The sequence below is a fragment of the Xenopus laevis genome, chromosome 7L, assembly GCF_017654675.1.
Source record: "Xenopus laevis strain J_2021 chromosome 7L, Xenopus_laevis_v10.1, whole genome shotgun sequence".
Taxonomy (NCBI): Eukaryota; Metazoa; Chordata; class Amphibia; order Anura; family Pipidae; genus Xenopus; species Xenopus laevis.
The window spans coordinates 100,056,711-100,084,556 of NC_054383.1; the positions used below are offsets into that span (position 1 = coordinate 100,056,711).

The 27,846-nt window shown below is 38.6% G+C and overlaps 1 protein-coding gene across 4 annotated transcripts in view; it reads right to left on the reverse strand.

The window, feature by feature from the left end:
* Positions 1 to 1,482: 1,482 nt before the first annotated feature.
* Positions 1,483 to 27,846, reverse strand: part of LOC108696590 (putative 4,5-dihydroxyphthalate dehydrogenase) — an 88,351-nt gene continuing 61,987 nt past the window's right edge. For 3 of the 4 annotated variants that reach the window (XM_041569382.1, XM_018226094.2, XM_041569381.1), the window contains 2 exons: positions 2,615 to 2,779; positions 1,483 to 1,724 (listed from right to left, as the gene is read on the reverse strand). In XM_041569382.1, coding sequence (XP_041425316.1) covers positions 1,608 to 1,724; positions 2,615 to 2,779 — 282 coding nt within the window. In that variant the 3' untranslated portion in view covers positions 1,483 to 1,607. Of the gene's footprint in view, positions 1,725 to 2,614; positions 2,780 to 10,915; positions 10,999 to 27,846 lie in introns of those variants that run through there. The other variant, XM_018226095.2, reaches the window with a different exon arrangement.

Genomic DNA, 27,846 nt, shown 5'->3' on the forward strand with positions numbered 1-27,846 from the left:
ATGAACAAAATGCCTTGATCCATAGTAGACTAGTAAATGTTAAATACTATGTTACAACTTAACTTTGATACTTTATGTGACTGTAATACATTGTATTGTTACTAGATAGGAAATGAAAGTATCAGTTTTAACTATTGGTTTTTTTAAATGTATGGTACTTATTTAATAGATTTATAGATTTATATATATTTATATATTATTCCACAGCACTTTTTTGAATATTGAAGATTTTAAAGCACAGTTTATGCTATGTATGGACACCATGGATTTTTTCACCCAGATGAAAATTTAATGGAGTTACCAATTAGGTGATGTTTTATACATTTAATTGATGGCAATGGAAAGCCTGATTTGTTCTGTATTTATTACACTTCATAAAGGGTTTAAGGACCCAAAACATGTTGTGTAGTGGCCTTGAATAAATGTAACCACAGTGTATTTTTGCTAACTTTTGAGTGCTCTCCTCATTTTGGAATTTATCAGTATATGTTGGGACAGCTAAGGCAGTGCAGAGAACGTTTTTGATTATTCTAAGTGAAATGGTAAGGTAGCTCAAAGGATCAGCATATCCAGAACCATAGGTGGCCACCGCTTCCTCCTATTTCAGTTCAGATCTTTTTTATTGGGCCATCAGCAAAAAAACTGTCTATGTTAGCTGAAAATCCATTCTAATGTACAAACTGAATGATATCAACCACTTAGTCTGTGGGGCATGCTACCAATAGATTTGTGTTACCTTTCATGCTAATACCAGCCTAGCACTGATTAGATGTGCATGAAACGCAAGTAAAAATATTTTAGATCGGTAGCATCTCTTTAAAACACCAAAGGTATAAATGGCTCTTACTTACAAATAAGAGACATGACTGAAACATGGGATCCATTATCCGTATACCCATTATCCAGAAACTCCATTATATAGACTCCATTATAATCAAATATTCCAGATTTTTAAAAATGATTTACTTTTTTTCTGTAATAATAAACCAGTCCCTTGTACTTGATTCAAACTAAGATGTAATTAATCCTTATTGGAAGCAAAACCAGCCTATTGGGTTTATTTAATGGTTACATGATTTTCTAGTAGACTTTAGGTCTGAAGATCCAAATTACGGGAAGATCCGTTATCCGGACAACTCAGGTCCCGAACATTCTGGATAACAGGTCTCAAACCTGTATAATACACACAAGGGCTAAGATATAGTTATATAAGATGTTTTTATCATACAAATGGTATTTTGACTTCCCACCCCAAAACACAGCTGTTAGTTTTAGATTTTTAAAATTGCAATACATGGACATAATGTGAGCCTTTGTTAAAGCCAAACCAATTTGACAGATAACGCAATCACCATGGACTGACTATCATGTTGATGGTTACTAGGAGCCGTCCCAATAATTGTAAAAATCCTTTGACTAGATCAGTCTGTATGTGGCAGTCAGGGAAGTGAGCTAAGAAAGATAAATACCAGTTCTTGGGAGTAAGAGAACAATTGTTTATTGGGAATGATTACATTAATTATAAAATCAAGTATATAAAACATACATAACTACCGTGAGAATTCCTGTAATACATTTAAATAAGGTTTCCTATTCATTCCGGCTTGTTATTTGGCTAGATGCACCACTTTGCTCTCCTTTCTTGATCTCTCAGCCTCAAACACCAGCAGGTGACTTCTAAGGGTTTCATCTGGGCCAGAAAGGATACGGGAAGGATCATCGTTCTGTTGGAAATAATAATAAAACCAGAACAAAGTGACAAAAAGTTTGGTTATATTTAAAATGGTGTCTCCACTTGTGCATTATTGTTAATTACTGGTTGAAAAAATTGTTTTAATGAAGTCTAGTTTGCACAAGTGTGCTTGGTCCATTTTTAATGAATGGTAAAATCAGATGGTTCCATTAATCTTGGTTTAACAAGATGCAATAAAAAAATATAATGATGTCGTTTTGGAACCTTCGATAAATTCTATTCAGTCCAAAACAACTTTACATGAATGATTTTGCGCCTACAAATTTTCATTTTAAATAGCATTTTAGATAATTGGATAGAGAAACATGTACAAGCTAACCGTAATAGCAAAACTAAATAAGAAAACAGATCCAAGGCAAATAGATTTTTATACCCTTTTGATTTGATGGTGGCTGCTCATCTTTACCTAACTTTTAATATGATGTGGAGAGGGATATTCTGAGACAATTTGCATTTTTTATTATTTGTGAGCTTTTTATTCAGCAACTCTCCAGTTTGCAGTTTCAGCAATCTTGTTGCTAGGGCCCTAATTACCCTAGCAACCGTGTATTGATTTGACTAAGAGACTGGAATATGAAAAGGGAGGAAAAATGAGTAATACAAAGTAGCAGTGACAATAAATATGTAGCCTTACAGAGCATTTGTTTTTTAAACTGGTCAGTGACCCCGGAAAGAGTCAGAAGAAAAAGGCAAATGATTAAAAAGAACTCTAAAAAAAATAAATAAGGAAGACCAATTGAAAAGTTGCTTAGAATTGGCCATTCTATAGCATACTGGTTATTGGTAAATGTAAATCACCCCTGCAATACAGGCTGTTTATTATGGAACTGTGGTTGAAAAAGTCTGATTTTAGGTGCTTACAGCAACCGCCGAAATGAAGCTCTCCATGATGTAATAGTCAGCTCCACTGTGCGCCGTCAATCCCATTGGGATAAAGGCAGGCTTCGGAGCGGGATACTCTGTCTCCTTCCTGGTGAGAAAATCAAATACTCGAATTGGTCCATTTCCCCGACAATTTAATTCTCCCTGTAAAACAAAGTAAATGGGCAGACTAAGCAATTTTATTTGTATACTATGGGCTAAAACATAAGCAAATATACACCTTAAGTAGCAGCGTGTTTAATTCTGCTTGATTTTTCTATAAACATTCATTATCATTCCCACAGACTTCAAAGAAACCATGACTTCTGTGGCCATATTATTATAGCAAATGGCAGAATCCTCGCATTGGTTTCACAAGCAATCACTTTTGAATTAAAGGAACAGTAACATGAAAAATGAAAGTCTTTTAAAGTAATGAAAATATAAAGTACGGTTGTGCTGCCCTGGTACAACCGGCATGTTTGCTTCACAAATATTTTATATAAATATGCTGCTGTTTAGCCATGGGGGCAGTCATTTAAGGGTTCAAACACACGGGCAGATTCAGGGAGATTTAGTCGTCTGGCGACTAATCGCCTCTTCTGTGACAATCTCCCCGAACTGCCTTCCCCTTGCTATAATGACAAAACGCCAGCACCAATGCACTTGCGTCGTTTCGATTTCTGAAGTTGCCCGAAGTTTCCTCGTGAGGCAAAGGATACACAACAGATAACAGATAAGCCCTGTAGCATACAAAGGGATCCTTCAGAACTTATCTGCTATCTACCAAGTGTCCTGTGCTTGAATGGCTGCCCCGTGGCTACACAGCAGCAAACAGACTAATTTTAGCAGTGCAGGGCACAAGTACATTATATTTTCATTCCTTTAAAACACTTTCATTTTTTGGTGTTACTGTTCCTTTAAGTATCTCTAGGACATTATTGCTTTAATATACACAAACACGGGATAATGTCCATTGAATCCTTGGGGTCTAGAAAGGCTTGTAAGTGCTCAGTGCTATCCAACCTTGGGCAGAATATATTAACGTCCAATTATCTGATAAGACCCCATATCTGATTAGAGCAATGAATGTAACATTCTTCATCCTACCACTAGAGGTCAGTATACACATGCAGTATGACAAAACAAATCCATTGCCAATTTAAATACTATTGGTTCTGCATACACATAAATGTAATTGTGTTGTGTGTGCACCTTTATAACCTTTTCTGTGATTTTAGATCAGTATAGAAAATATCTCCTTGTGAGCAAATTGCATGATTTATCAGTAGATGTTATAATATTATCCATAAAAAGGAAAAATGTATTGCAGAAGGAAGGGTTTTGGGTATTAAGTGGATGAAACTCTTTTTCATTATTAAGAAGTTATAGAACATTGTAATAGAGAGCAGAGATGCCACCCACCCACTGTACAATGCAACACTTGATTCATTCCAAGGCTGTAATAATAGTTGAAGCAGAGCCTGTGACTGATGAGGGGCCCAGGAAGGAAGAGCTGGATCCCTAAATAATGAGATATTTGTATGCAAATAATGCGATGTTCCATAAGGATTGGGAAGACTTTGGTGCTGGGCACAGTAAATAATACTGTTAATTAGTGGTGCATATAATCCATACAGTATGGCTGCACAGAAAGCCCTTTCGCCCTGGACCATGGGTATGTTATAGATGTTTAACAGCAACAATGGTTTGTCACAATGCTATGGATCCATAAGACTTCAAAATGTCAATGTTTCTTCAGGACAAATTCTTCAGGCTTTGAACTTGGAAAGAGAATTTACTTATTGAAAAACAAGGCTTGCATATGGAAAGCATCAGACCAGTTGTGCGTGCCTTTCAGGACCTATAAGCTATAGGGATTTTCAGGGTTCAGGTGAATCCCTGAATTGTAGGGTATGGAGTTGGTCGAATAACGAATCCTTGTGGTCAGCAGAAATAGTTTGGCACACACTTAGAAAAACCTGAATCGCAGGATAAGGGCGCACAGCAAGTTTTGTCCGTTATATGGGGTTTGGATTCAGCTCAGCCAGGCTCTTGTATTCGCCCGAATACTGCTAAAAATTGCTCGGATTTGGACAAATACAAGATTCAGTGCATCCCTATTATTTATTAACAGGGAAATGGAACAAGGTGCAAAAACAGGTACAAAATAGCAAGCTGTATGCCTGTAACTCACCTTGCTCACTCTCTTCTGCACCTGCTGTCGACCTCCAGAATGAGCTATATGCACAAAACTAATCTTAACTATCTTCTACAACCTCTAACTTGGGGTGCAGCACTGGCTAATCCTTATACACTGGTTCCCCTGGCATTTCACTAGGCCCTTATAGCTCAAGCTCTGAATTTACATTGTTTGGTGGGGTCCATGAAACTGTGGCTAATATGACACTATCACACAGAATTACTTATACACTAGTGATGCGTGGGTCAGGAAAAACTCAATCAGCACCCAACCCTAACACACAAAATCTAACCCACAGAATATTGCCATTGTAGGACTCGCACCGGACCCTAAACAACGCCTTCTTGCTCTGTGCGCTGCTTCTGTCTGCGCCTCTGGTTTCAAGACAGGGAATCTTCAGGAACAGTGAAGGACTGTACTTCGCCAGTCTGACCGCACCCAACCAAAACCTGCAATGGGTGGCCAAACTTCCAACCCAAACATGCCTAACCGGTGGTCATCCAACAGGTCAAAACATCACTATTATACACCACATAGTCTACATCACAAAGGGGGATACACTTATGGGGTTATATAATAAAAGGCAATAAGTTTTCCCAGGGGCAGTAACCCATAGCAACCAAACAGCAGTTAGAATTTACTAGTCATCTGTTTAAATGCAAGCATCTTATTGGTTGCCATGGGTTACTGCTCCTGGGCATACATTTGTAGTCTTACAGAGCATTTGTTTTTAGATGGGGTCAGTGACCCCCATTTGAAAGCTGGAAAGGGTCAGAAGAATAAGACAAATAATTAAAAAAAACTGTACAAAACAAATAATCAAGAACAATTGAAAAGTTGCTTATAATTGGCTACTCTAAAAGTTAACTTAAGGTGAACCACCTCTTTAACTGTTACTGGTTGAGACAAGAAAGCTAAGCAAAAGAAGAAAACAAAACAAAATCAGCCTAGTCGTTGATATTCCATGGAGCTCAGTCGATTAATCCAGGGGAATGCCATATGAAAACATTGCAAAGAATGAGTTAAATCACTAACCCCCCCCCCCCCTGTGTTCGAGATACAAATAAATTGCAGGGCACTCAATCTCCCCAATGAATTCCATATAAAATTATTGCTTTGGTGGGAAAAGTACAGTTTTGATTTCAGCTGATGGATTGAATACAAATCACCTCTGACCAGAATAAAAACCAAGAGAATAAACCGTATATTTTAAAAGGATGACTTGAGGCTAGCAAACATGAGCTGAGTTTTACAAACAAAGAGAAAAAAAAGAATGTGGCCTGGTGTATAACAACATCTCCCAGTGCTGCCTAGAGGTTCAGGTCAGGGGTCGGGTGTGAATGTAATCAGAATTAGCATTAGAACAGCAACTTTCTTCAGACCCACATGCAATTAACTCCCACAATTCTTTCACACAATAGATGAGTAAACTCCAGCAGGCCGTCCTCCAAGCAGCGGCCAAATCTCTGTGTGCTGGCTGCATTTACATACAGAAACACGTGCTTTGTTGTAACATCCCATTCTTTCATGCTACAAGCTATTCCTCACTATAAACACTTCTAATCCTTAATTCATTAAAACTACTACTGTATGGGGGTCCCTGTGTAAAGTATACCACCTACATACTGGGACATGAAAATGTAATTAGATGGACAATAGTTCCTCCCTTCCCAAAAGTAGCAAAATGTGCTGCAGTTTCCTTGTACAGGTAGAGCATCTATTATCCAGAGTGCTTGGGACCTGGGGGTTTTCCTGATAATGGATCTTTCTGTAATTTGGATCACCATAAGTATGCTAAAAATCACTGAAACATTAAATAAACCCAATAGGATTGTTTTTCCACCAATTTGGATTCATGCAGCTTACCATCAAGTACAAGCTACTGTTTTATTATTATTATTATACTTATAATGGAGTCAATGGGATGCCATTCCTGTATTTCGGGGCTTTCTGAGAAACAGGTTTCCAGAAAATGGATCCCATACCTGTATCTCCTATTGCATTTTTCAATAGACCTTATTTCACTAGTGCCATGTTTGTTTGAATTTCCCAAGAGTCCCAGAAATGGCAGTCTCCAGATGATTTTGGCATGAAGTCAGCATGAAAGTGATGGTGCTATCAGGCAATTTCCATAGGGGCCAATAGAAGGCAATTTTGGGGCATTTTCGCTGCGCATCTAGGCTGCTAAAAAACAGAATGGGCAAAACCAAGAAGTGTGATAAGACAATCTGCTCCAGGATATTTCTGCTTATCTTGCACGACTGATAATGCTGAGAGGGCTGCTTCCTTTGTTGTTGGAATCTTTCGCAGCAATTCCAAGGTTTTTTCTGCAAAATGCAGACTCTGTTAACAAACTATTTGTAAAGGTGGCCATAGATGCAAAGATCCGATTGTCTCCCGACCTGCCACTAACCATTCAGATCAAATAAAGTAGAAAAGAACAGATCAGCCGATGTTCTGCCCCTGACAGCAATCGTACGAAAGTTTATCTCCGACAAAGCTAGTGACAGTCTCCCTCTGAAAATCGTACGATCGGCAATACACGCATGGATATTATCGTCAGCCGACAGAAATCTTTTAACCTGTCCGATCGACCAAACAACCGATCTCCGCCGGACGAAGAATGTCGGGCCTCTCCACACACGGTCCAAAAATCGAACCCTCGATTCGTACGATCAGATCTTTGCGTCTATGGCCAGCTTAAGTTCTAGGTTGGGATAAAAGTAAGAAATAAAAATAACTCTAAGGGGGAAATGTAATTATAAGTCACAATCGTTATTTAATATGACGTCTTTGCGAATGTTTAGATCTGCTCACATTGTAGAATCCGTCGCTGGCGATTATTACATTTCACATTATCACTAAGCAAGGTTTAGCATTAAAATCTGCTCTGGAGTTTCGTTAAAAATGTTGTTGCTAAAAGAACATTGCACTTGTGAAAATGAATTACATACACTGCAAATGTTCACAAACTTTGTGAAGAAGTTGTTGAAAAAAATCACTGACACATTAAATAAACCCAATAGGATTGTTTTGCCACCAATTTGGATTCATGCAGCTTACCATCAAGTACAAGCTAATGTTTTATTATTATTATATTTATAATGGAGTCTATGGGGGTGCCCTTCCTGTAATTCTGAGCTTTTTGGATAATGGGTTTCCAGATAACGGATCCAATACCTGTATCTCCTATTGCATTTTTCTATAGACCTTATTATTATAGCCCGTCTTTGAATACTCTCCATTATTTGGCTCCTATGAGAGTTTCCTAAGAGTCCCAGAAACAACAATCTCCAGATGATTTTGGCATGAAAAGTTTCTTTAAAAATGTTGTCGGTAAAAGAACCTTGCGCTTGCAAAAATGAATTACGTAAGCTGCGAATGTTCGCAAACTTTGTGATGAAGTTGTTGAGGTCTTTGATCAGCCAAAAAGGGCGCAAACATGGTCGCTAACATTCGCAAACGACTTAGCTCAGGTTTTTTGTGCTAGCGAAACATATTACATTCCCCCATATCTCAATTAAGATAAGTGAAAAGTGATAGTTTCCTAAGAATGAACTGTTAATCCTCTGCTACACTTTACCGCACTGATGTAAAACAGAAAACCTCTACTGAAGTCTGTTTCCAAAAATCTGAAAGGTAGTCAGAAGCCCATGTTTTTCCTGCAGGCCAAAGCCCAAAAGGCAGCTAGAAGCGGCTGGAGTTCCATGATATTTGATTTCAGACAGTTCTAGAATGTTGTGCTCATTAGTTTGTGGAATGCTTTGGCACATTCGTCTATCTCATGGACTGCACGTTATATGTGTCCCTTTACTTTCACAGGTAACTTACAAAAACTTTGGATGTCCCCTAATCTTGCAATATTTCCATTATAGAACACCAAGAGAGAAATTTCCATTACTAGCCTCCCCAACACAAAATTCTGTCTACAATCTTTGCTGCCCAGAGAACTACAACATCTCTCTTCTTATGAATCTTATTTAAGAACTGTTATATGTTACAAGTAATGGTCACCACTGCTGCCTCCCACTGGTTGGATCTTCATGCATTCATTCCAAAAATATACCAGTTAATTACATGGCCTTAGTGTGTGCCTTTGGTAAGTATAATAGTCTGAAAGATCCACTAGGACTGAGACTGCTTGACATAATCCACATACTATACTGGGACTATACACAGTGGTGTAACTTTGTAGAGATGGACCCCCTTGCCAAAAAATCTACTGAGGGGTCCCGGCATTAACAGTCCTCCTCCCCTAGTCCCCCCCTCCTGACCCATTCACGCCGCACCTCCCAGGTAAGTACCTTGCTGCTTTTTTAAAGGTAAAAGATGGGTCGGGAGGGGGGACTATGATACAATACCGCACAGTCTGGGCCCCCTGTTTCCTGCCCTCCCTCTTGTGACAGTGTGGATCTGCTGTATAGATAGTTACGCCACTATTTACTTTGGTGTTCTCAAATGTATTGTGAACTTCTACCCTCATCTCCCTTCCATTGGATTGTATGCTTGTCAGGGCAGTGATGTCTGATACACACCGTAAACAAGGAAGGAAATGTGAAAAGTGTAGAAAATCTACAATCAACCATTGTTTGTACTTTTTCACACTTCCTTCCTTTATTGTTGTATTGGTGCAGGTCTCTGCCCTGTCTTGAACAGATCCGATTTGTGGCTGAGGCCTAGGACAGCAAAAATCAGAAGTGGGGAGGGGGTTGGCCTCATCTCCATTAGAAGAGTATTTTGGTCCAGTGCTGCCGTAGGCATGGACAATGATGACAATGCAATGCGGTTGACGTCACTTCCGCCAGTGCTCTTCAAAAGATCCCCCATACCCCCCAACCGCTGATGGATTTCATGGGAAAGTATCCAACAGCAGCGGTAGGGTTGCCACCTGGCCGGCAATTTTACCGGCTGGTAAAAATGTTGCTTGATGTCAATGTTATTTATAGGGAAAAACCATTAAAATATAGGAAAGACTGTATTTTTTTTCAGAAAAGGTGGCAATCCTAAGCAGGGGAAGTGACATTTTATTTTGCAAAAATTCTATTTAATATATAGTCATCTGAGGGCCACCCCCAGAAGCTGCTGCCCTAGGCATAGGCCTTTGAGTGCCTATATAGTAAATACGCAGCTGATCTCCATTGGAGACTATGGAATGATCACACCAGAGTAGAGGAGGCGGGTGTAAGTGGCAGGGGAGGCCCTGTGTGGCTGGGACACAAAATCTTTCAAAATTATGGTTGATCCCAATGTTATTAATAGGCAAAAATGGTAAATATATAGGAAGGCCAGTACTTTTTTCCAGAAAATGTGGCAAACCTACCTGTGAATAAGGAGCTGTTGGCATTCATGTAGGAGAAGTGCCAGGCTGTAAGGACAGGGCTGGTCTGCTCCCCCTGCTCTGCATTACGTAACTGCCTGGGGGAATAAGATGTAGAATATAAAATCCAGCACTCTATTCCCCCAGGCAGAAGTGCTTTGTGCATAATCCCCTTAGTGCTCTCGAATGTCTGCCCAGGGGAATAGTAAATTACCCCTAAATGTATTTCTATGCTTTTATATGAATATATATATATATATATATATATATATATATATATATATATATATATATATATATATATATATATACTGTATATAGTATAACGCATACACCCTCCTCTCTATTAATAAATGATTTGTAAGAATGTTCAGTGCTGGATACCACAGTGTAAAAATAAAACCCAGTTCCATAAACCCTGTTGGCTCTGAAAGAAAAACAAATGTGTTTGATAGCGATGGGTGTTTCCCTGCAACTTACAATTGTACATGAAGCAGCTCCTCATGTGCACTCTGATACTGACAGATTAAGCAGCAGTGGTGAAATTTGATCCCCAGCATTGGAAGGCAGGCACTAAACAAAGACAAACACCGCCGCTGCACACGGTGCTAGTCGTTTCCTTGGCTACTCCAGGATTCCAATCTACACAAGTTTTTCCGTATAAATGTCATGGAAAGTCTGGTAGGATGCCATCACCTCTCACAAACAAAAGTCTTTCATGGCAATTTTTATATATATATATATATATATATATATATTTCCTGGTGTTTGTTTCTTTGATGCCGGCATTTTCTTGATTTTGGCGGTAGTTGAGTAATATGTTCCACTGCACGACCTCCTGCAGGCTGGGGTAATCTATGGCATCTGAGCTTGTCAAAAAAAACGTACATTTTAATAACCAGCAGCTTCACCTCATTAGGAATAGTTCTGCATGTAATTTTGCTCTTCAAAATCATTAATCTTTAAAGGGCAAATCAACTCCAAAATAAAACTTTTGCCTAATGACAGATGAGAAGATTCGAGGAGAGTAGTCGCCTCATGAAGAAACTTCGGGGCGACTTCGGAAAAAGAAGACCTCTGAGTGCCATCCCGCCAGCGATTTCGATTCTAGCCGGCAGGGAGGCAGTTCGGAGAGATTAGTCACCCGAAGAAGAGGCGATTTGTCACCGGGCGACTAATCTCCCTGAATCTTCTCAACTGTCTCTGCCCTAAAAAAAAAATACATTATTCTAAGCAGCTTTGCAATATACATTCATTACAAATTTTCTTTGGTTATTATGTTAAGTTATTTATATATGTATTGCTATTAAAAGCAGTGTTTGTCCCAGTCTATTCTCTGCCCTGATGGCTCAGACTGTTGATACAATGAAAGACAAGGCAGCTGATTAACAGACCTGTCTTTTCTGGGGACCTATTGTTTAAAAAGTAACAACTAGGAGTTAAGCCAATGCTGCTTTCAATAGCAATTGTTTTTATAAATAACTTTAAAAACACTGACAATTTTTAATTAATGTATATAATAAGTTGCTTCAAATTATTTTTCTTTTATTAGGCACATTTTTATTTTGGGGTTGACTTGCCCTTTAAAGGCAGGGTTGTATTTTGTGTTTTGCAATCTCTAAACAGTGGCCACATGGTTAAAACTTATACTCATTTGCTTGGTCAATTAATTTATTTGGGTGCGTACAGCCTACAAGAGGTTCTATGCAACATGGCATTCTTCACTAGGATATCAGACGCCTGGTTCTGACAATGTTTTACTAAAATTGTTTCCAGTAAAAGATCCATAATACAAGTATGGGATATGTTATCCAGAATGCTTGGGATTTGGGGTTTTCTAGATAATGGATCTTTCTGTAATTTGGATCTTTATACCTTAAGGGCTCTTACACACGGCCGTTCCGACCTGCGCTCCCCTGCGTTCCGTTTTTTGGAGTTCAGCCGCAGGGGAGCGCAGGAATAGACGCAAGTCATTATTTGAAATGGGGCTGTACTCACTCAGGCGCGTGTAGGCGCCGAACGCAGGTTCAGACGCAACATGCTGCATTTTTCCTGCGTTCGGCGCCTACACGCGCCTGAGTGAGCGCAGGTCGGACCGGCCGTGTGTAAGAGCCCTAAAGGGGTTGTTTACCTCTGAGATAACTTTTAGTATACTGTAATGTAGAGAGTGATATTCTGAGACAATTTGCAATTTGTTTTCATTTTTTATTATTGAAGGTTTTTGAGTTATTTAGCATTTTATTCAGCAGCTCTTTAATTTTCATCTTAACCAATCTGGTAACTAGGGTCCAAATTACCCTAGCAACCATGCATTGATTTGAATAAGAGACTGGAATATGAATAGGAGAGGGTCTGAATATAAGGATCAGTAATAATAAGTAACAATAACAATACATTTGTAGTTTACAGAGCATTTGTTTTTTTAGAAGGGGCGTCAGCGGCGCCCATTTGAAAGCTGCAAAGAGTCAGAAGAGAAAGGCAAATAACTATAAAAAAGAAATAATGAAAAGTTGCTTAGAATTAGCCGTTCTGTAACATGATAAAAGTTACCTTAAGGTGAACCACCCCTTTAAGTCTACTAGAAATTCATGTAAACCCAATAGGCTGGTTTTGCTTCCAATAAGGATTAATTATATCTTCGTTTGGATCAAGTACAAGCTACTGTGTTATTATTACTAAGAAAAAGAAAATAATTTTTAAAAATTTGGTTTATTTGGATAAAATAGAGTCTAAGGGTAGGACTGCACGAACGATTTCGGCGTGATCAGACATGCTGCGAGAAAACGCATGCAACTTGTCGCATGCGTCAAACATAAGGTAAGAGATAGAATTGTCGCATGGTGTCGCAGAGTTGATCTGACGTAACATGACGCATCGTGCAGCAGCCGACAGTCGTGTCACGTTGGATCAACGCTGCGAGACGATGCGACAATTCTCTTACCTTATTTGTCGCATGCGTTTGGGATCGCGCCAAAATCGTTCATGTACTCCTACCCAAAGGTAGATGGCCTTTATGTAATTCTGAGCTTTCTGGATAATGGATTTCCAGATTACAGATCCCATGCCTGTATGAGCTTGCAAAGATTCCAGCGAACAAAAACAAATCTTGCGCGTTTTTTTCCGGAGCTATGTGATACATAGTGGCACATTTCAGACAATAATTTAGGGTTGATAGAAAAGAATAACTACTAGCAGCAAATTTTTTGTGGATTTTGAGAAAAGAGATCAACAACTGCTCGGAAGAGGAAGATTGGAAAGCTTTGTTCTTGGTTAGTTAAATCTAGAGTAGTAAAATAGATGGTTAAATCTGTGACTAAAGGCAGCTTCATATAGACCTTGAATTAATTGCATTGTTTAATTCCTATGATGCTAAACATTAACAATGTTAAACAAGAAAAGAGAAAGAGACTTGAAATTATACTTTTATCTGTGGAATCAAGTTCCAAATGACTTTATCCCAGGTTGACTGCCATTCAGCCTACCAGGAAATGTTTGCTAGGGGGCAGGAAGACATTAATTGCTGATGAGGGTTACTAGATGATCTGACGACTGGAAGACACTTTAAAAAGCAATTAGCAAAGCTGAACTGATTGCATTAAGATGTGCTGCCTCCTATTCAGCCTTGTACATGTGTTTTTAATAAGCATTTAGATTGTTCGGAGATCTGTATACAATGTTACTGATTAAAAAAAGATATACGGCCCCAGTGCTTACTGTGTATTAGCTCTCATTAAGCAAAATCAGAGCAGATGATGGTAATATGAATGCTGGTCAGGAAAGAGGACTTATAGGGATACTGTTGTGGGAAAAAAAATGTTTCAAACTGCTAATAGGGCTGATCCAGCAGAATTCTGCCTTGAAATCCATTTCAGAAAAGAGCAAACAGATTTTTTTTATATTTAATTTTGAAATCTGACATGGGGCTACACATATTTTCAGTTTCCCAGCTGCCCCAGTCATGTGACTTGTGCTCTGATAAACTTCAGTCATTCTATACTGCTGCACTGCAAATTGGAGTGATTTCACCCCCCCAGCAGCTGATAAGCAGAACAATGGGAAGGTAATCAGCTCCCAACACAAGATAACAGCTGCCTGGTAGATCTAAGAACAGCACTCAATAGTAAAATCCAGGTCCCACTGTGACACATTCAGTTACATTGAGTAGGAGAACAGTCTGTCAGAAAGCAGTTCCATCCTAAAGTCTGACCTGAGATGACTGCCTACACACCAATATTACAACTAATAAAAAGTACACTTGCTGGTTCTATTCTAGAGTGAATTATTTGCAGTGTAAACAGTGTAATTTAGAAATAACTACATCATAAAAATCATGACAGAATCCCTTTAAGCTTGCCACATACGCAAAGATACTATCGTACGGAAAAAAGATTTGTAAAATTTTCGGACCATGTGTGGAGTGTCCCTATATACATGCCATGTCGATCAATCGTTCAGTCTATTGGACAGTGTCACGTATGGCTACCTAAATTCAGAACAAGTGCTAAGCTCCCTGGTCATGGCTCAATCTTCCGTCTGTAGCAGCTGCCTTTGGCCTCGGGAAGAGCCCTCAGAGGCAGAGTCACACAGAGATCTCAAGGGGTGACCATGACAAGGGCAAAGCCTGAAACTGTAACGAACTCTTTATAGTTTTACTGATATGATCCCTATGGCACATTGCAGCAAGTATCACTTGAGAACAGAGAAGCAGGTTGTCTCTCATAATACAGGTATGGGACCTGTTATCCATAATGCTTGGGGGTTTTCCTGGTAATGGATCATTCCATAACTTGGATTTTCATTACTTAAGTCTACTAGAAAATCATGTAAACATTAAATAAATCCAACAGGCTGTTTTTTTGCTCCAATAAGGATCAATTTTATCTTAGTTTGGATCAAGCACAAGGTACTGTTTTATTATTACAGAGAAAAAGGAAATCATTTTAAAAAAATTGGATTACAGAACTATGTCTGTTAGTTGGCTCATGTGACCTGTCACCTAAGAAGTTTGATTTGTTTGTGTGCACTGTGAATCCAAGGATCCCAAGTGGCGGCCCTTGTTTTTTAAAATTGATTTTCTATTTCTGATAACCCAATGGCACATACTACTATAAAAGTAGATTATTTACCCCACTCCCTAGGGGTCTGCGCTTTTGGGGGGGGGGTGGAGGAGCGCATATCTCTATATGCGGATGATGCTCTGGTTTATCTAGTGGACAAGGGTCAATCTCTTGTGGCACTGCTGAGGCTTGTTGACCAATATGGGGGAAGTCTCTGGACTCCAAGTTAACTGGTAAAAATCGACTTGCATGCGGTTAAACCACTCTGGGCTCTCCAACTCAACACACCCATCAGAGCTAAAATTTGTCGAAGTGTTCAAATACCTGGGAGTGTGGGTCAGTGCTAACCAATACAGATACAGAGTGTTAAACATAGACCCTGTTATACAGCAGCTGGGTGAGCCTCCCACTAAACCTGTTGGGGGTGTCAACCTCATAAAAATGGTGGTGCTTCTCAAACTGTTATACTTACTTCACAACTCCCCAATCCCACTCCCAAATAATCTATTCACCAGGCTTGACTCCATGATATGCTCTTTTGTGTGAAATAATAAACAAACCAACCTCGTATAAGCCTCCAAACCCTAACAGCCCCCAAAAAGCATGGTGGCTTAGCGCTACCACACTTCTTATACTATTTGGCTGCCCAGCTGGTGTATGTAGTCTGGTGGCTTTCTCCCTCAGCTAAAAAAAGCCGCCTTCCCCATCTCAGCAGAAGCAGCAGGGTCAATTGAATCATTAGCAAATACCCCCTTAAGGGGAACTACTCAAAGGGGATGCCCCCCTACCACACTGGGAATGTTAATCCCGATATAGGAAAAAGCCATTAAGTATAAGACCCTACAAAACGTGATTTCCCCCTATACGCCTTTGCGGTGCAATCCCAAGCTACAACACTTTCTTACGGTACCTGACCCGTCACTCTGGGCTAAATTCACAATTAAATATGTTGGTCAACTATATGATACTCAAGGGTTTAAATCCTTCACTGCTTTAACTTTGGAGTTTAAGCTTCCCAGAACCATGTGGTTCTGATATTTACAGCTTAAAAATGCAACTAATAGCCAATTCCCTGAACACCCCCCCCCCCAAGGTAACCTTGTTAGAGGAGCTATTAAGGACACCTAGTAACAAGCAACTGGTATCTCGCATTTACTCTCTCAAAGAGGTAACCCCTTTGCACAATGCTATACTATATGGGCCTTGGATCTCCCACAATTAGATTCTGATGACTGGGATGATCTTACCCACTCATGCCTACCTTGAGTGATTAGCAGTAATGATATTATGATACAATACCGTACAATCCATAGATCCTACCTCACACTGGCCAGACTGCACTTGATGGGCCTTAAGTCTAACAATTTATGTTTCAAATGCGGGACAAGCCCATGTATATTCCTACATGTGTTCTGGACCTGCCCACTGGTTAACAAATTTTGGGGTAAAGTGGTGGCATTTACAATGGAAACACATGCCAAATGTGAGGTCCCCAGAAGCATGTATTTTGGGCCTAGTGAAGAATATAGTCCAGGACAAATACCAGCGTACCCTTCTGCGACTCCTCTATTACTATGCCAGGAAAACCATTATTTTGACCTGGAAACGATCTACCCCACCCACCCTAAAACGATTGAAATCTATAATAAACCAAGCACTTCCACTCTACAAGTTAACATATATCAGCAGAGGCTGCCCGGATAAATTTGAGAAAGTCTGGGGTGCATGGGCAGACTTATTTGATACAAGCATACCCCAGGTTAATACTTAGCAAAACTATCTGCATATATGGGAACAGATGCCAACACATGACCCCACTTTAACCAGACCTCCCCCCCTTATACACCAGTTTGTGTTTAATAAAAAAAAAAAAAGTGGTTGATCTTCTAATATGTAACCACTGATTCAGAATTGCCTCTCACTCTGGTGGAGAGTCACTCAATGTATGAGAATAATTGATTTATGCTTTGAACAATATTGTAAAGTTATCCTTTTTCTCTATTGAAGATGGAACCAATAAATAAAAAACAAAAAAAGTATGTTATTATGAAAATGGTTTATTTACATGAAGCAGGGTTTTACATATGAGCTGTTTTATGCAATATCTTATTTATAGAGACCTACATTGTTCGGGCGTATTGTTTTCCTTTAAATCCTCTTGACCTCTGCTACTGGGGCCCTGAGCTTGGTACCATGTTTGATGTAAAACTTACACTCCACATCCCATGCGGAGACTTGTACCTGCCACAAACAATTTTCTACTTTCTCTAGCCCAAAGCTACTTAATTGCCCATTAGGAAGCACCAAAACAAATTTTATATAGTTAACAAAAACAAGAGTATTAGGGTCTGGCCACAGAAGCAGATTGGGGGAGATTAGTTGCCCCAGCGACAAATCTCCTCTTCTTCGGGGTGACAATCTCGTGAGGCAACTTCGGGTGACTTCGGAAAATGATGTGCCGCGTGTGCCTTCAGGGAGATTGTCACCACGAAGAAGAGGAGATTTGTCGCTGGGGCGACTAGTCTCCCCGAATCTGCTCGTGTGGCCAGACCCTTAGAGCATGGTAGTTGGTGGCTTGTAGTTAACTAATCAAGCATACAGATATATCAGTGACAAAACAAATGTTCTGGGCTTTATCTTTAAATGAATAACATGGCCATCCAAATCACTTAAAGTCCTCTTATCTAAAACCCAAGTGTCCCAGGCTACAGATATTACCCATATCTGTGTTATTAACTAGTTTAGAAAAACATAAATTATAAATAGTTTTGGAAACATTTCCAACACTTCTTACTCCATCTAATGCAGAAATAAATATCACCTTCCAAGTAAATAGAGGTGACCTACTTACAATCCATACAATCATTTCCCAGATTCCTTAGATTTCTTTTATTTTAATTAGGTTGGCATTATAGGTTTTCCCTTAACAGCAGGGCAAGCTGCTCAAATTTATACAGAGAAGTAACAAAGTATGAACATACTTGTCCTGCATTACCACTTGAAATCATACAAATATTTGTATTCTGCAGATCCTTGCTGCTGGAACAGTAGCATAAAACATGAATTTTAAAGGGTCATTATTACCCTATGACTTTTGGCTGACTTATGCTCAGTACAGAGGAATAACGATGGTGACATGGATTTATGATACAAGTAGAGGTTATAAGCAAACCTAATGCAGGTCCATGCTACAGATACTGTTACTAAAGAGAGCTATTCTAAGAAATGTTGTCATTTACATTCATTATTTATTTTCTTTTTATTCCAAGATTTGAAGGGATACATGTGCTGTTAATATGAATGAATTGTGTTACAACAGCACCACCCCGCTGGTCAGTTTCTGACCACCAAGTAATCACGGAAGTTGTCAGGAGAAAGATGGCTGCTCTGATGCTCTTCTTGTTAGGAAAGATTTGAGAAAGTTTTCTTATTGTTTTCCTAAGCAGAAGAACATCAGAGCAGACTCTTTCTTTCTCCTGACAACTTCCTTGACTACTTGGTAGTCAGAAACTGACCAGCAGGTGGTGTTGTTGTAACAAAATTCATTCATATTAACAGCACATGTATCCCTTAATTTCTTTTTGGAATAAAAAGAAAATAAATAATGAATGTAAATGACAAAAGTACTTAGACTAGCAGTCTCATCAATTTTACATTTACTTCTTTGATAGGTTTACTTATCCTTTAAAATTGCACTTTGCCCAGTGTGTTCTGCCCTAAAGGTTGGAGTATAATTATGATTAATATTATAAGCAGACACACACAGTGCAGCATTATCACATTATCTCCTTTAAAAGGGAGAGTGAGTATGAATGTCAAGCCAACACTGATGTCCACATTTTACTAGCAATACACCTCCTGCTTGTTCTTATGTCCAGAGGCTACATAATTCCCATGCACTACAATGGGAAGCAGATTTTGCTATGATCAGTGTATTTATGATGAGAAGATTGAAGTAATCAAACAGTTGGAGTGCCATTACCCTCTGGCCACTGTCATTCAAGGCATTTTAATTGCTGTGATCTTCTGAGAATAACGTTGTGGCAAACTAAACCCGTGAGGCTGGAGGTAATAACACTGAGGCCTGTCTTTTACTAGTGACCCTTTCTATTACACTCAACTCTAAAGAATGCAGAAAAAAATGATAAGTGATGGAGGGCAATAGAGAAGTAGATATATAAATATATATGTATATATATATATATATATATATATATATATATATATATATATATATATATATATATATATATACCTACATATAGTAAAAAGCACACTCATGATCTTGCTGGTAACATAGGGCTACGGCTGTATAGACATGCCTAATAGGCTGCTTCACGGACGTCAGGTCAAATTTAGTAGGTGTATGGCCTTATATAATTTCATTTTCACAAGTATGTAAAATGTAGTTTGCTGGTTTTTCAAAGATTTCTTATCTGATTTCCATTCAGATTTTTTTTTGTTTGCATCTACAGAAAACATACTGCAATTAATATTATAGTACACGTATAGGATCCCTTATCCGGAAACCCGATATCCAGAAAGCTCAGAATTACTGAATGGCTGTCTCCCATAGACTCCATTTTATCCAAATAATCCCTTTTTTTCTCTATAATAATAAAACAGTAACTTGTACTTGATCCCAACTAAGATATAATTATTCCTTATTGGAAGCAAAACCAGGGTAAAAAATGTATTTTTGCTTTCCTACATTGGCTGTCAGAGGATGCTGGGACTTGTTTCTATGAGTGGCTGATTAAAATTATTCATTTTAGAAGTAGGGTTCTTGAAGAAACTTTTTCCATCACATTTACCACCTAAAATTCACGTTTAAACTCAGTACTTACTGCCATAGGTTTCCATTGTATCAGGCTTTGCATGATTAATAGTGTTGCTGGCAAGTATTCCATTGCCTGAGGTGCTCAAGCTTGCCTGCATTCCATTCAGGTCTTCAATCACTTCTCTAAGAAATTAGTATCAAGTTACAAAACGATTTGGCCCAGCCAATCAATTGACAGTTTATTTTTAAAGGAATCAATGGGAAAACAGGAATATAAAGGTGAAAAAAAAAGACCTTCAGATGTAGAAACTCAACAGCCGAATTGAAAAAACCACAACGGTCATAAGAAACAGTTTAGTAAAAGCTGCCAGCCATCCTAATATTATTGTTTTTCATCTAATAACTTTAGATATAAATCATCACTTTTACTAGGAGGTATAATACGGACAACCTGGCAATCCTATCATAGTGCCATGCCATAGTTTCAGAAGTAATAGGCATTCAAAGCAAACAGGGGTGTAACAACAGCATCTCCAACGGCTGGGTGGCCCAGGAATGTAGAAGGACTGTTAGAGATCCTGGGGCTCATTTATTAAAGCAGCGCATCGCATAAGTGGACGCAAAAGATTGTCTGCGCCATCACGAGCGTGATCGCTAATATATTTGCGTGATATTGCGCATAACACAGAGCTTTTGCAATGGTTTTGTTTATGCGCATTGCGCAAAAGATTGGGCATTTATGTCGCAAACGATGCCGTGGTTGTTAGGGGCGTGGCTGTGGGCGTGGCTACAATGCGCTTGCACTGCGCCCGTCGCAGTTTTGCGTCTGTATATGTGCAAAACTGCACCCGGGCAACAGCACCACAATTTTTACGACTGCCTCTTCGTGGCGTAATAGTAACGCTCTTCAAAATGCGCATTCCTGCCCAGCTGCGCTAGTATATTCACATTTTTGCGTTTCATGTTGCTTAAAAGAGAATTTTATATATGTGTGCAGAGCCACACTGCTAAACTGGGTTCTGGCAAATACAATGGTGCTGCTGTTGGTGGGGATGTTTGTTAACTCAAAGTTTACTCAAAGATGAACAACCCCTGTAAAGTGCATATTAACCACGCCTTCCACCCAACATGTTTATATTGACCAAGGTTCCTTTAAGGGTATCAGGTAGGCTAAACACCTTTGCAACCAAACAAATATTAGCACAGAAACAGATGCAGATGCGTCTAAGTGAACGCAATATGCGCAATATGTGACGCAACTAATTAAAGCAGCGCATTCATACATGAGCACAACTAATCCTTACCTTTGCGGTATCTTCCTGTGCGCACAATTTATTATAAGCACTGCGACAGCTGATACGCAGTTTCACACGTCGCACCTGTCTGTGTCTACATTAGCGCACAAATCGCACTGTTAAGGTATCGTGCGCTACATTATTAAATACTCGCATGCGCTGGGCAAATGTCAGGCCACTGCGCTCTTTTTAGCGCTGCGTTAATAAATGAGCCCCCCTGAGTCCATCGTCACAGTTCAAGGGTTTCTTGCTTCAATTAGGACAGTGGCACAATTATATTTCCTTAAAATAACTCATACCGTACTAGCCACAGTGAACCAAAGGCCACTTCAATATTTCCTTTCCACAGAGACCATTAACAATATGCCAGCTTGCTGATAAATCACATGAAGTTGTGGATACAACTATCCCCACTTGTGTGCCCAGGACCCTATAATGTTACAGGAGCAATAAAATCAGGTCAGTATAATTTGATCCACCATCTGGCCAATAATATGCTTTAACATTCAGTAACAATTAACTAAGGTAAGTTAATGTATCAAATTTATTGTATGCAGCTTTAAGTACAGACAGATCACTGCTTGGCATTTGCTAGTCACTTCTTCCCACAATAATCTTACATTCTTGTACAATTAAGCAATAGAAAGCCCCCGGCAGGAGGCCAAGGATTCTGGTCTGACAACTTTATATCTAACAAAAGGCCAAGCTTGAGTATGAAAAGCAATTCTGTTGTCTACAGCAACTAGTAACTTCCTTTATACACGTACTGTAACAACCATTTGTCTTTAAATTTTTGACATGTATATTTATTAAAAAAAAGTTAACATACTGACAGATCCAGTTGTTTGGTCAGGTGGCCAAATGTATCTATGGCCCTTTGGTGTGCAAAAATTGGGCTGTTCTTATTCCTTGACCAAATCTCATCCAAGGGCCTTCAACTTATAGGAGCCCATTTATTAAACCTCAAATTTATCTGGTTTCAGAGATTTATTATGCCCCAAAGCTGCTAAAAATCCAAACCTGAAAATACTTCATCTCAAACCAGTGGAGGTCATGTAGAAGTCAATGGCAGATGTCCCTAAAGTTGTTTCTTGACATTGTGGGGGTTTCGTCCCATAATCCGATAAAGTCTGAGTTTTCATCCCATAATCCATTTTTTCAGACCTTCAAACATACAATTCGAATTGACGCTCAATTTTATCCCAATGTGATATAAATGTGTTAAATTCTTGGATGGGAGTTAGGTCAACTTCATTTTAAGAAAAAAATTTGATTCATTTGAGTTTTAATAAATAACCCCCAGTGTTTTATGACTTTTTTTTATACCTTACAGCTAGACCCCATTAGTAAGTAAGCCCTTATAGCAAATGCTTTTGTTTATATACTAGGGAGTCCTATTGCATTGCATTTGTAGCACTGTTCCTTCCACCACATGCCTCACTGAAATTTCTGGCAGCAAGTGCATTGGAAATAAGTGCAGAGGAGCTTGATTTTGATCAGGAGGGGTTTTCCTAAATTACAACCCTGACCACGTATTTAATAATTTCTTTCAGAGTTTCCTTGGCCATTTGCTGCCTTTGCAAGTATCATATATAGAAGCTAAAGTATCTGGTTCCCAACTCTTGATATTCTGTCATGTCTTTTTATTGCAAAATTATTTCTTATTTTTATTTAAAAAAGCTAAATGGATAAGTGGTATAGAGGCAGGGTGATAGATCATTGATTCATTTATTCTAATTATGGAACTACAGGACCTGTGCTAACCTGGGAATATTGATTGTAACCCAATACCCCAATCCCGTATATAACCTTATGGATCCGGGAGAACATTCGATCCATGGACTTGCATCATACATTCTGTGTCCCTTGTTCCATATGATAACAATGCTTTGTTACAGTGTTGATGTTACGAATCTCCTGCAGACAACATTGAGTTGCATCACTGTCTATTGTAATATTTGCTGTGCAGGAACAAGTGTCTATTTACTGTTATATTTTGATGAATGTGTATTTGTTTAATAATGGGATGCCCAGGGGTTATTATATTTCAGGAGGGTAGCCACCTACTTCCAACATTCATTTCTTGCATTGAAAGTTGGTTTGTATACCAAGCTCAGTCAAGGTCAAAGTCAAATTGAAAGCAAACTAGGGGAAATGTGAAGATGTTCTGTTGTCAGAAATGTTTTTTGTAGTTAAGTGATTGGGTCCATCCCCAAATATTTGCTATAATGACTGGAAAACTTTAAGTATATGAAATGCAGCACTCCAATATCTTGTTAAAACCGCCTTTATTTTAACTGTAGCATAGCGACGTTTCGGACACAAAAAGTCCTTTATCAAGCTAACAAAGTATCATTAGCATTACCACTTCCTTTTATACCCCTATCCACTAGTGGCCATCACCAGAAATTACATGTATTATATCACCCATATTCCATGTTTTACATATAATCTATACATGTCTGTATAACACCATTAATTACAAAGCATTTCATATACTAAACACTCCATTATATAAACATCAACATTATATTTTGTCATGACATAGGTAATTTATACACCAGTCTATTTGACTCTATGTTTCCAATATGTTCGGTGAGTCTTTATGGTGTTCTCTAGAGAATAAAGAGTATAATATAATTAAAGGGATACTGTCATGGGTAAAAAAAATTTTTTCAAAACGCATCAGTTAATAGAGCTACTCCAGCAGAATTCTGCACTGAAATCCATTTCTCAAAAGAGCAAACAGATTTTTTTATATTCAATTTTGAAATCTGACATGGGGCTAGACATTTTGTCATCATTTCTCTTTAAAAATGTATCACTTTATTCAGGTATAACTGCCAGTTCTAAAAGAAAATCAATAAATCCACAGAATAACCTAGCACAGTAAAAGTAAATGTACCAAGGAAAAATATAGCAATAGTAATTTACTGCTAAACGTTATGTCAAAGTCAAAGAGGGAGACTACTTTACAATGTTCTTAGGTGTTTCCCATTCCAGTATATGGGAGGTAACAGGGATGGATACAGGCTTGTCTCTGCTGCTACATAGGTCGGGTACATGCCCTGTGTGTCATAGGCCTGTACACTAATAGCATAATATAGATATATCATCATACTTACAAAAATATATATTTAAAGAAAACACAGAATGACATGAAATAGCTGTGGAATGTGGGATCTAAATTGATATATGCATGTGTAAATATTAGTTTTGGAAATATGAAATTAAAGCTATGGGCAAAGTTCTGCCAGTCAGGAAGAATGTTCTTTGACTCTCCATCCCCATTGACTTGCCCTTTTCAGTTGTGTGTTTGTAGCCAGCGGATAAAATTCCAACCTTCAGTTTGTACATACAAATATTATTCCACTATTGATTTGATCGTATTCTTCTTGTCTTTGTGACATAAATATATGTATGTATTACTTGATTTGTAAAGTGCTGTTATGGAGCCGCAGCGCTGTATATATACACACACACACACACACACACAAACACACACACGGAAGACAAATCACATAATAAATATATACAGAATCATATGAGAGCTTACCGTAAGTGCTATGTGGTAAGAGACATAGTGGGAAGGAGGTCCCTGCCCCGTAGAGCTTACAGTCTAAGTAGATGGGAGGCTAATTAATATACAGGTACAAATTGGAGATGAAAAGGTGCACAAGGTAAGGCATAGTCAGTAGGCACAGGACTAGGCTAATGTTCTAGTAAAAGGTAGTTTTTTCTTGAAGAGATAGAGGGTTCCTTACGGAGGAATTCAGGGATGGAATTCCAGAGGGAAGGAATATAAGGTATATGTGGAAGCAACCAAAATACTTTGGCTGCATGAAGCGATAAGAAAGTATGCAATGTGGGGGGGGGGCTGAAGGGGGGGGTGCGGCTAAGGTGGGGGAGCCTGGGGGTCCCTAATGCAGCTGCCAAAGTGTGTCAGATCCCCCAGATCCACCAAATAAAGTGTATAAATCCTCCAAATAAAAGTTACCTGCTATTTCAAACATAAGGGTTATTTGTAATAAATAATGATATGGGGTGCTTTCTCACTATACAAAGTGCATCTGAAGAATTTTATACCCTTGATACGTATTTAATAAATATGCCCAATCGCAATTTTCCTAGAACCCACCAGAACATGTTGGCCTATCATTAGCCCTTTTATCTGCATCATCTTTCAATGAAGAATAACTACTAAACTGCAGACCCCTCCCTTAAATCATTTGGAAATTATTTCGACTTCTTTTTATTTTAGTTGCATTTTAGGAGATCTAAAGTCTACATTTTTTTTTCTCTGGTGTAGGAGCAACAGGGTATTAATGTATGTTGCATAAACCATTTTCAAATTTCGATTATTGTGTTTTTAATGTTTTAATGTTTTAATATTAACAAGTGCTGCAGTTCTCAATAGTGTAGTGTCTGATGAGGAAAAGGCTGTGCAAACAGAGATTATCAGCAAAGCTAAACACAGAACAGGATATGATAGCAGCGATCAGATTACATGCCTCGCCAGGAGGCTTTGGCACTTTTCCCCAGCAGGGAATTTCTAGAAGGAAACTCCTACACATATGTTTTCACAACAAAGCAATGAGCACCAGAAATGCTAATGGTCTCCCTTTGCAAAATGAATAACGCACATTCCGTTTGATAAGTTTTCTGCAATTAACATCTCAGTTTCACTCAACTATATGATGCTTTGTTATCAAGGAACTTCTTGGTTACAAGTGATGATTATCAGTCAGTAACGTAATAATATTGTGGAAGATAAACCGTGTCATTATCCATTAACATTTATGACTGCTACATGGATTTGACTGGGAGAGATATTCTTCTTTTGATCCATTATGGTTCAGACACTGACTGCCTTTGTGGGCCAAGGCAATCATCCTCTCTATCTGTATCTGATCAGGATTCATTCAGATATCAATAGCAGAACATCCTATTAGCAAAGAAACATATCATGCATATGTGCTTTTTGCTGGTGCCTGCCCTGCACACATTCCCTATGTGATCTGATTAATCGTCTTGGGGCTTTAGGTTTGGATCATCAATTAGGCAATTAGTCAAACAAATAATCACTTAAAGGGTGACTAGGCCAGACAGGTAGATATTTAGGTCTATGTTGAGCTTTATTCACAGGAGTGACAAAAATATAACATTTTGCATAATATACATTATTAAAAGATTTCTACTGATTTAAATGTACAAGTATAGGACCTGTCATCATGGATGCTTGGAACCTGGGGTTTTCCGGATAATAGATCTTTCCCTAATATGGGTTTTCATACCCTACATCTACTACTAAAAAATTATTTAAACATTAAATAAATCCAATAGTATTATTTTGCCTCCATAAAAGGTTAAAGGAGAAGGAAAGTTGTTTAACACTCAGGGGTGCCAAATGTTAGGCATCACCAAGTGCTCCTATCAGCAGAAAACTGCACCGGCCAGTGGTTATTCCAGCGAGCACCACAGAGAGCTTCTCTTCTGGCTTTTTCTTTCTTCTAGCGGCTGCGCATTAGAATGAAAAGTCGGCTTTTTCATTCTACTCCTCATGCGTCTGTCCTGGGAAATTTGAAGAAAGAAGAAACAGGAAGAGAAGCGCTCCGTGGTGCTCGTAGGGAGTTTCAAGTAAGTAAATACATTCACTTGGGGGTGCCTAACATTTGGCACCCCCAAGTGGTAAACAACTTTTTTTCTCCTTTAATTGTTTGGATCAAGTACAAGGTATTGTTTTAGTATTACAAATAAAAAGGGAATAGTTTTTAAAAATTTTAATTATTTGGATAAAATGGAATCTATGGGAGATGGCCTTCCTGTAATTTAGAGCTTTCTGGATAACGGGTTTCCGTATAACGTTTCCCATACCTGTATTTGTTATTAAAACTAATATCGGTTTGTCTTTTGCTATTTGCTGCACTGCAGGTTCTGATTGCTTTAGACATAGAGCCAACAAATACTTGCTTTTGTAAGCTCTGTAGCGCAGGGGCCTATTTCCTTCTATGTCCTTTACTACATGGCACTAAGGGGTTATTTAGCAAAGGTGGAATTTTAGAGTTTTTTAGATCTCGAATGAACTCAAGTGGGTTCTAATTTAAGAGAAAATTGAAATGGAAAAAACCTGAATCAGTGAGTTTGGGGTTTAGGTGAAACCCTCCGGAAAAAAACTCGAACATCATGAAGGCTATTAACATCTTCAAACAGTTCAAGGGACCTCTGCCATTAACATCTCCATGACCTCACAGTTTTTAGATTGTGTATTTTCTATTCAAGCTATTTCCAGGGTCAGGTATAATAAATCTCGAAAAATGTGTTTGTAAATTTGACCTTGCTTAATTACCTATAGGGTTAAGCCCTGTAATTCTGAATATTTCCAGCAGAGGTCAAACTTTGCCTATTTGTACAAATAAGAGCCCATTTATCTGTTAACATGCTGTGTAAAGTTATTTTTACTGGAAAAAAACAGTGTCGATTAAACGGCAAATTAATAAAGCTGCTTATTTTCACTGTTATGGAGTAACCCACTTAAGTCAATAGGAAAAATTGACAGCAATAAATTCTGGCAGTAAAAAAT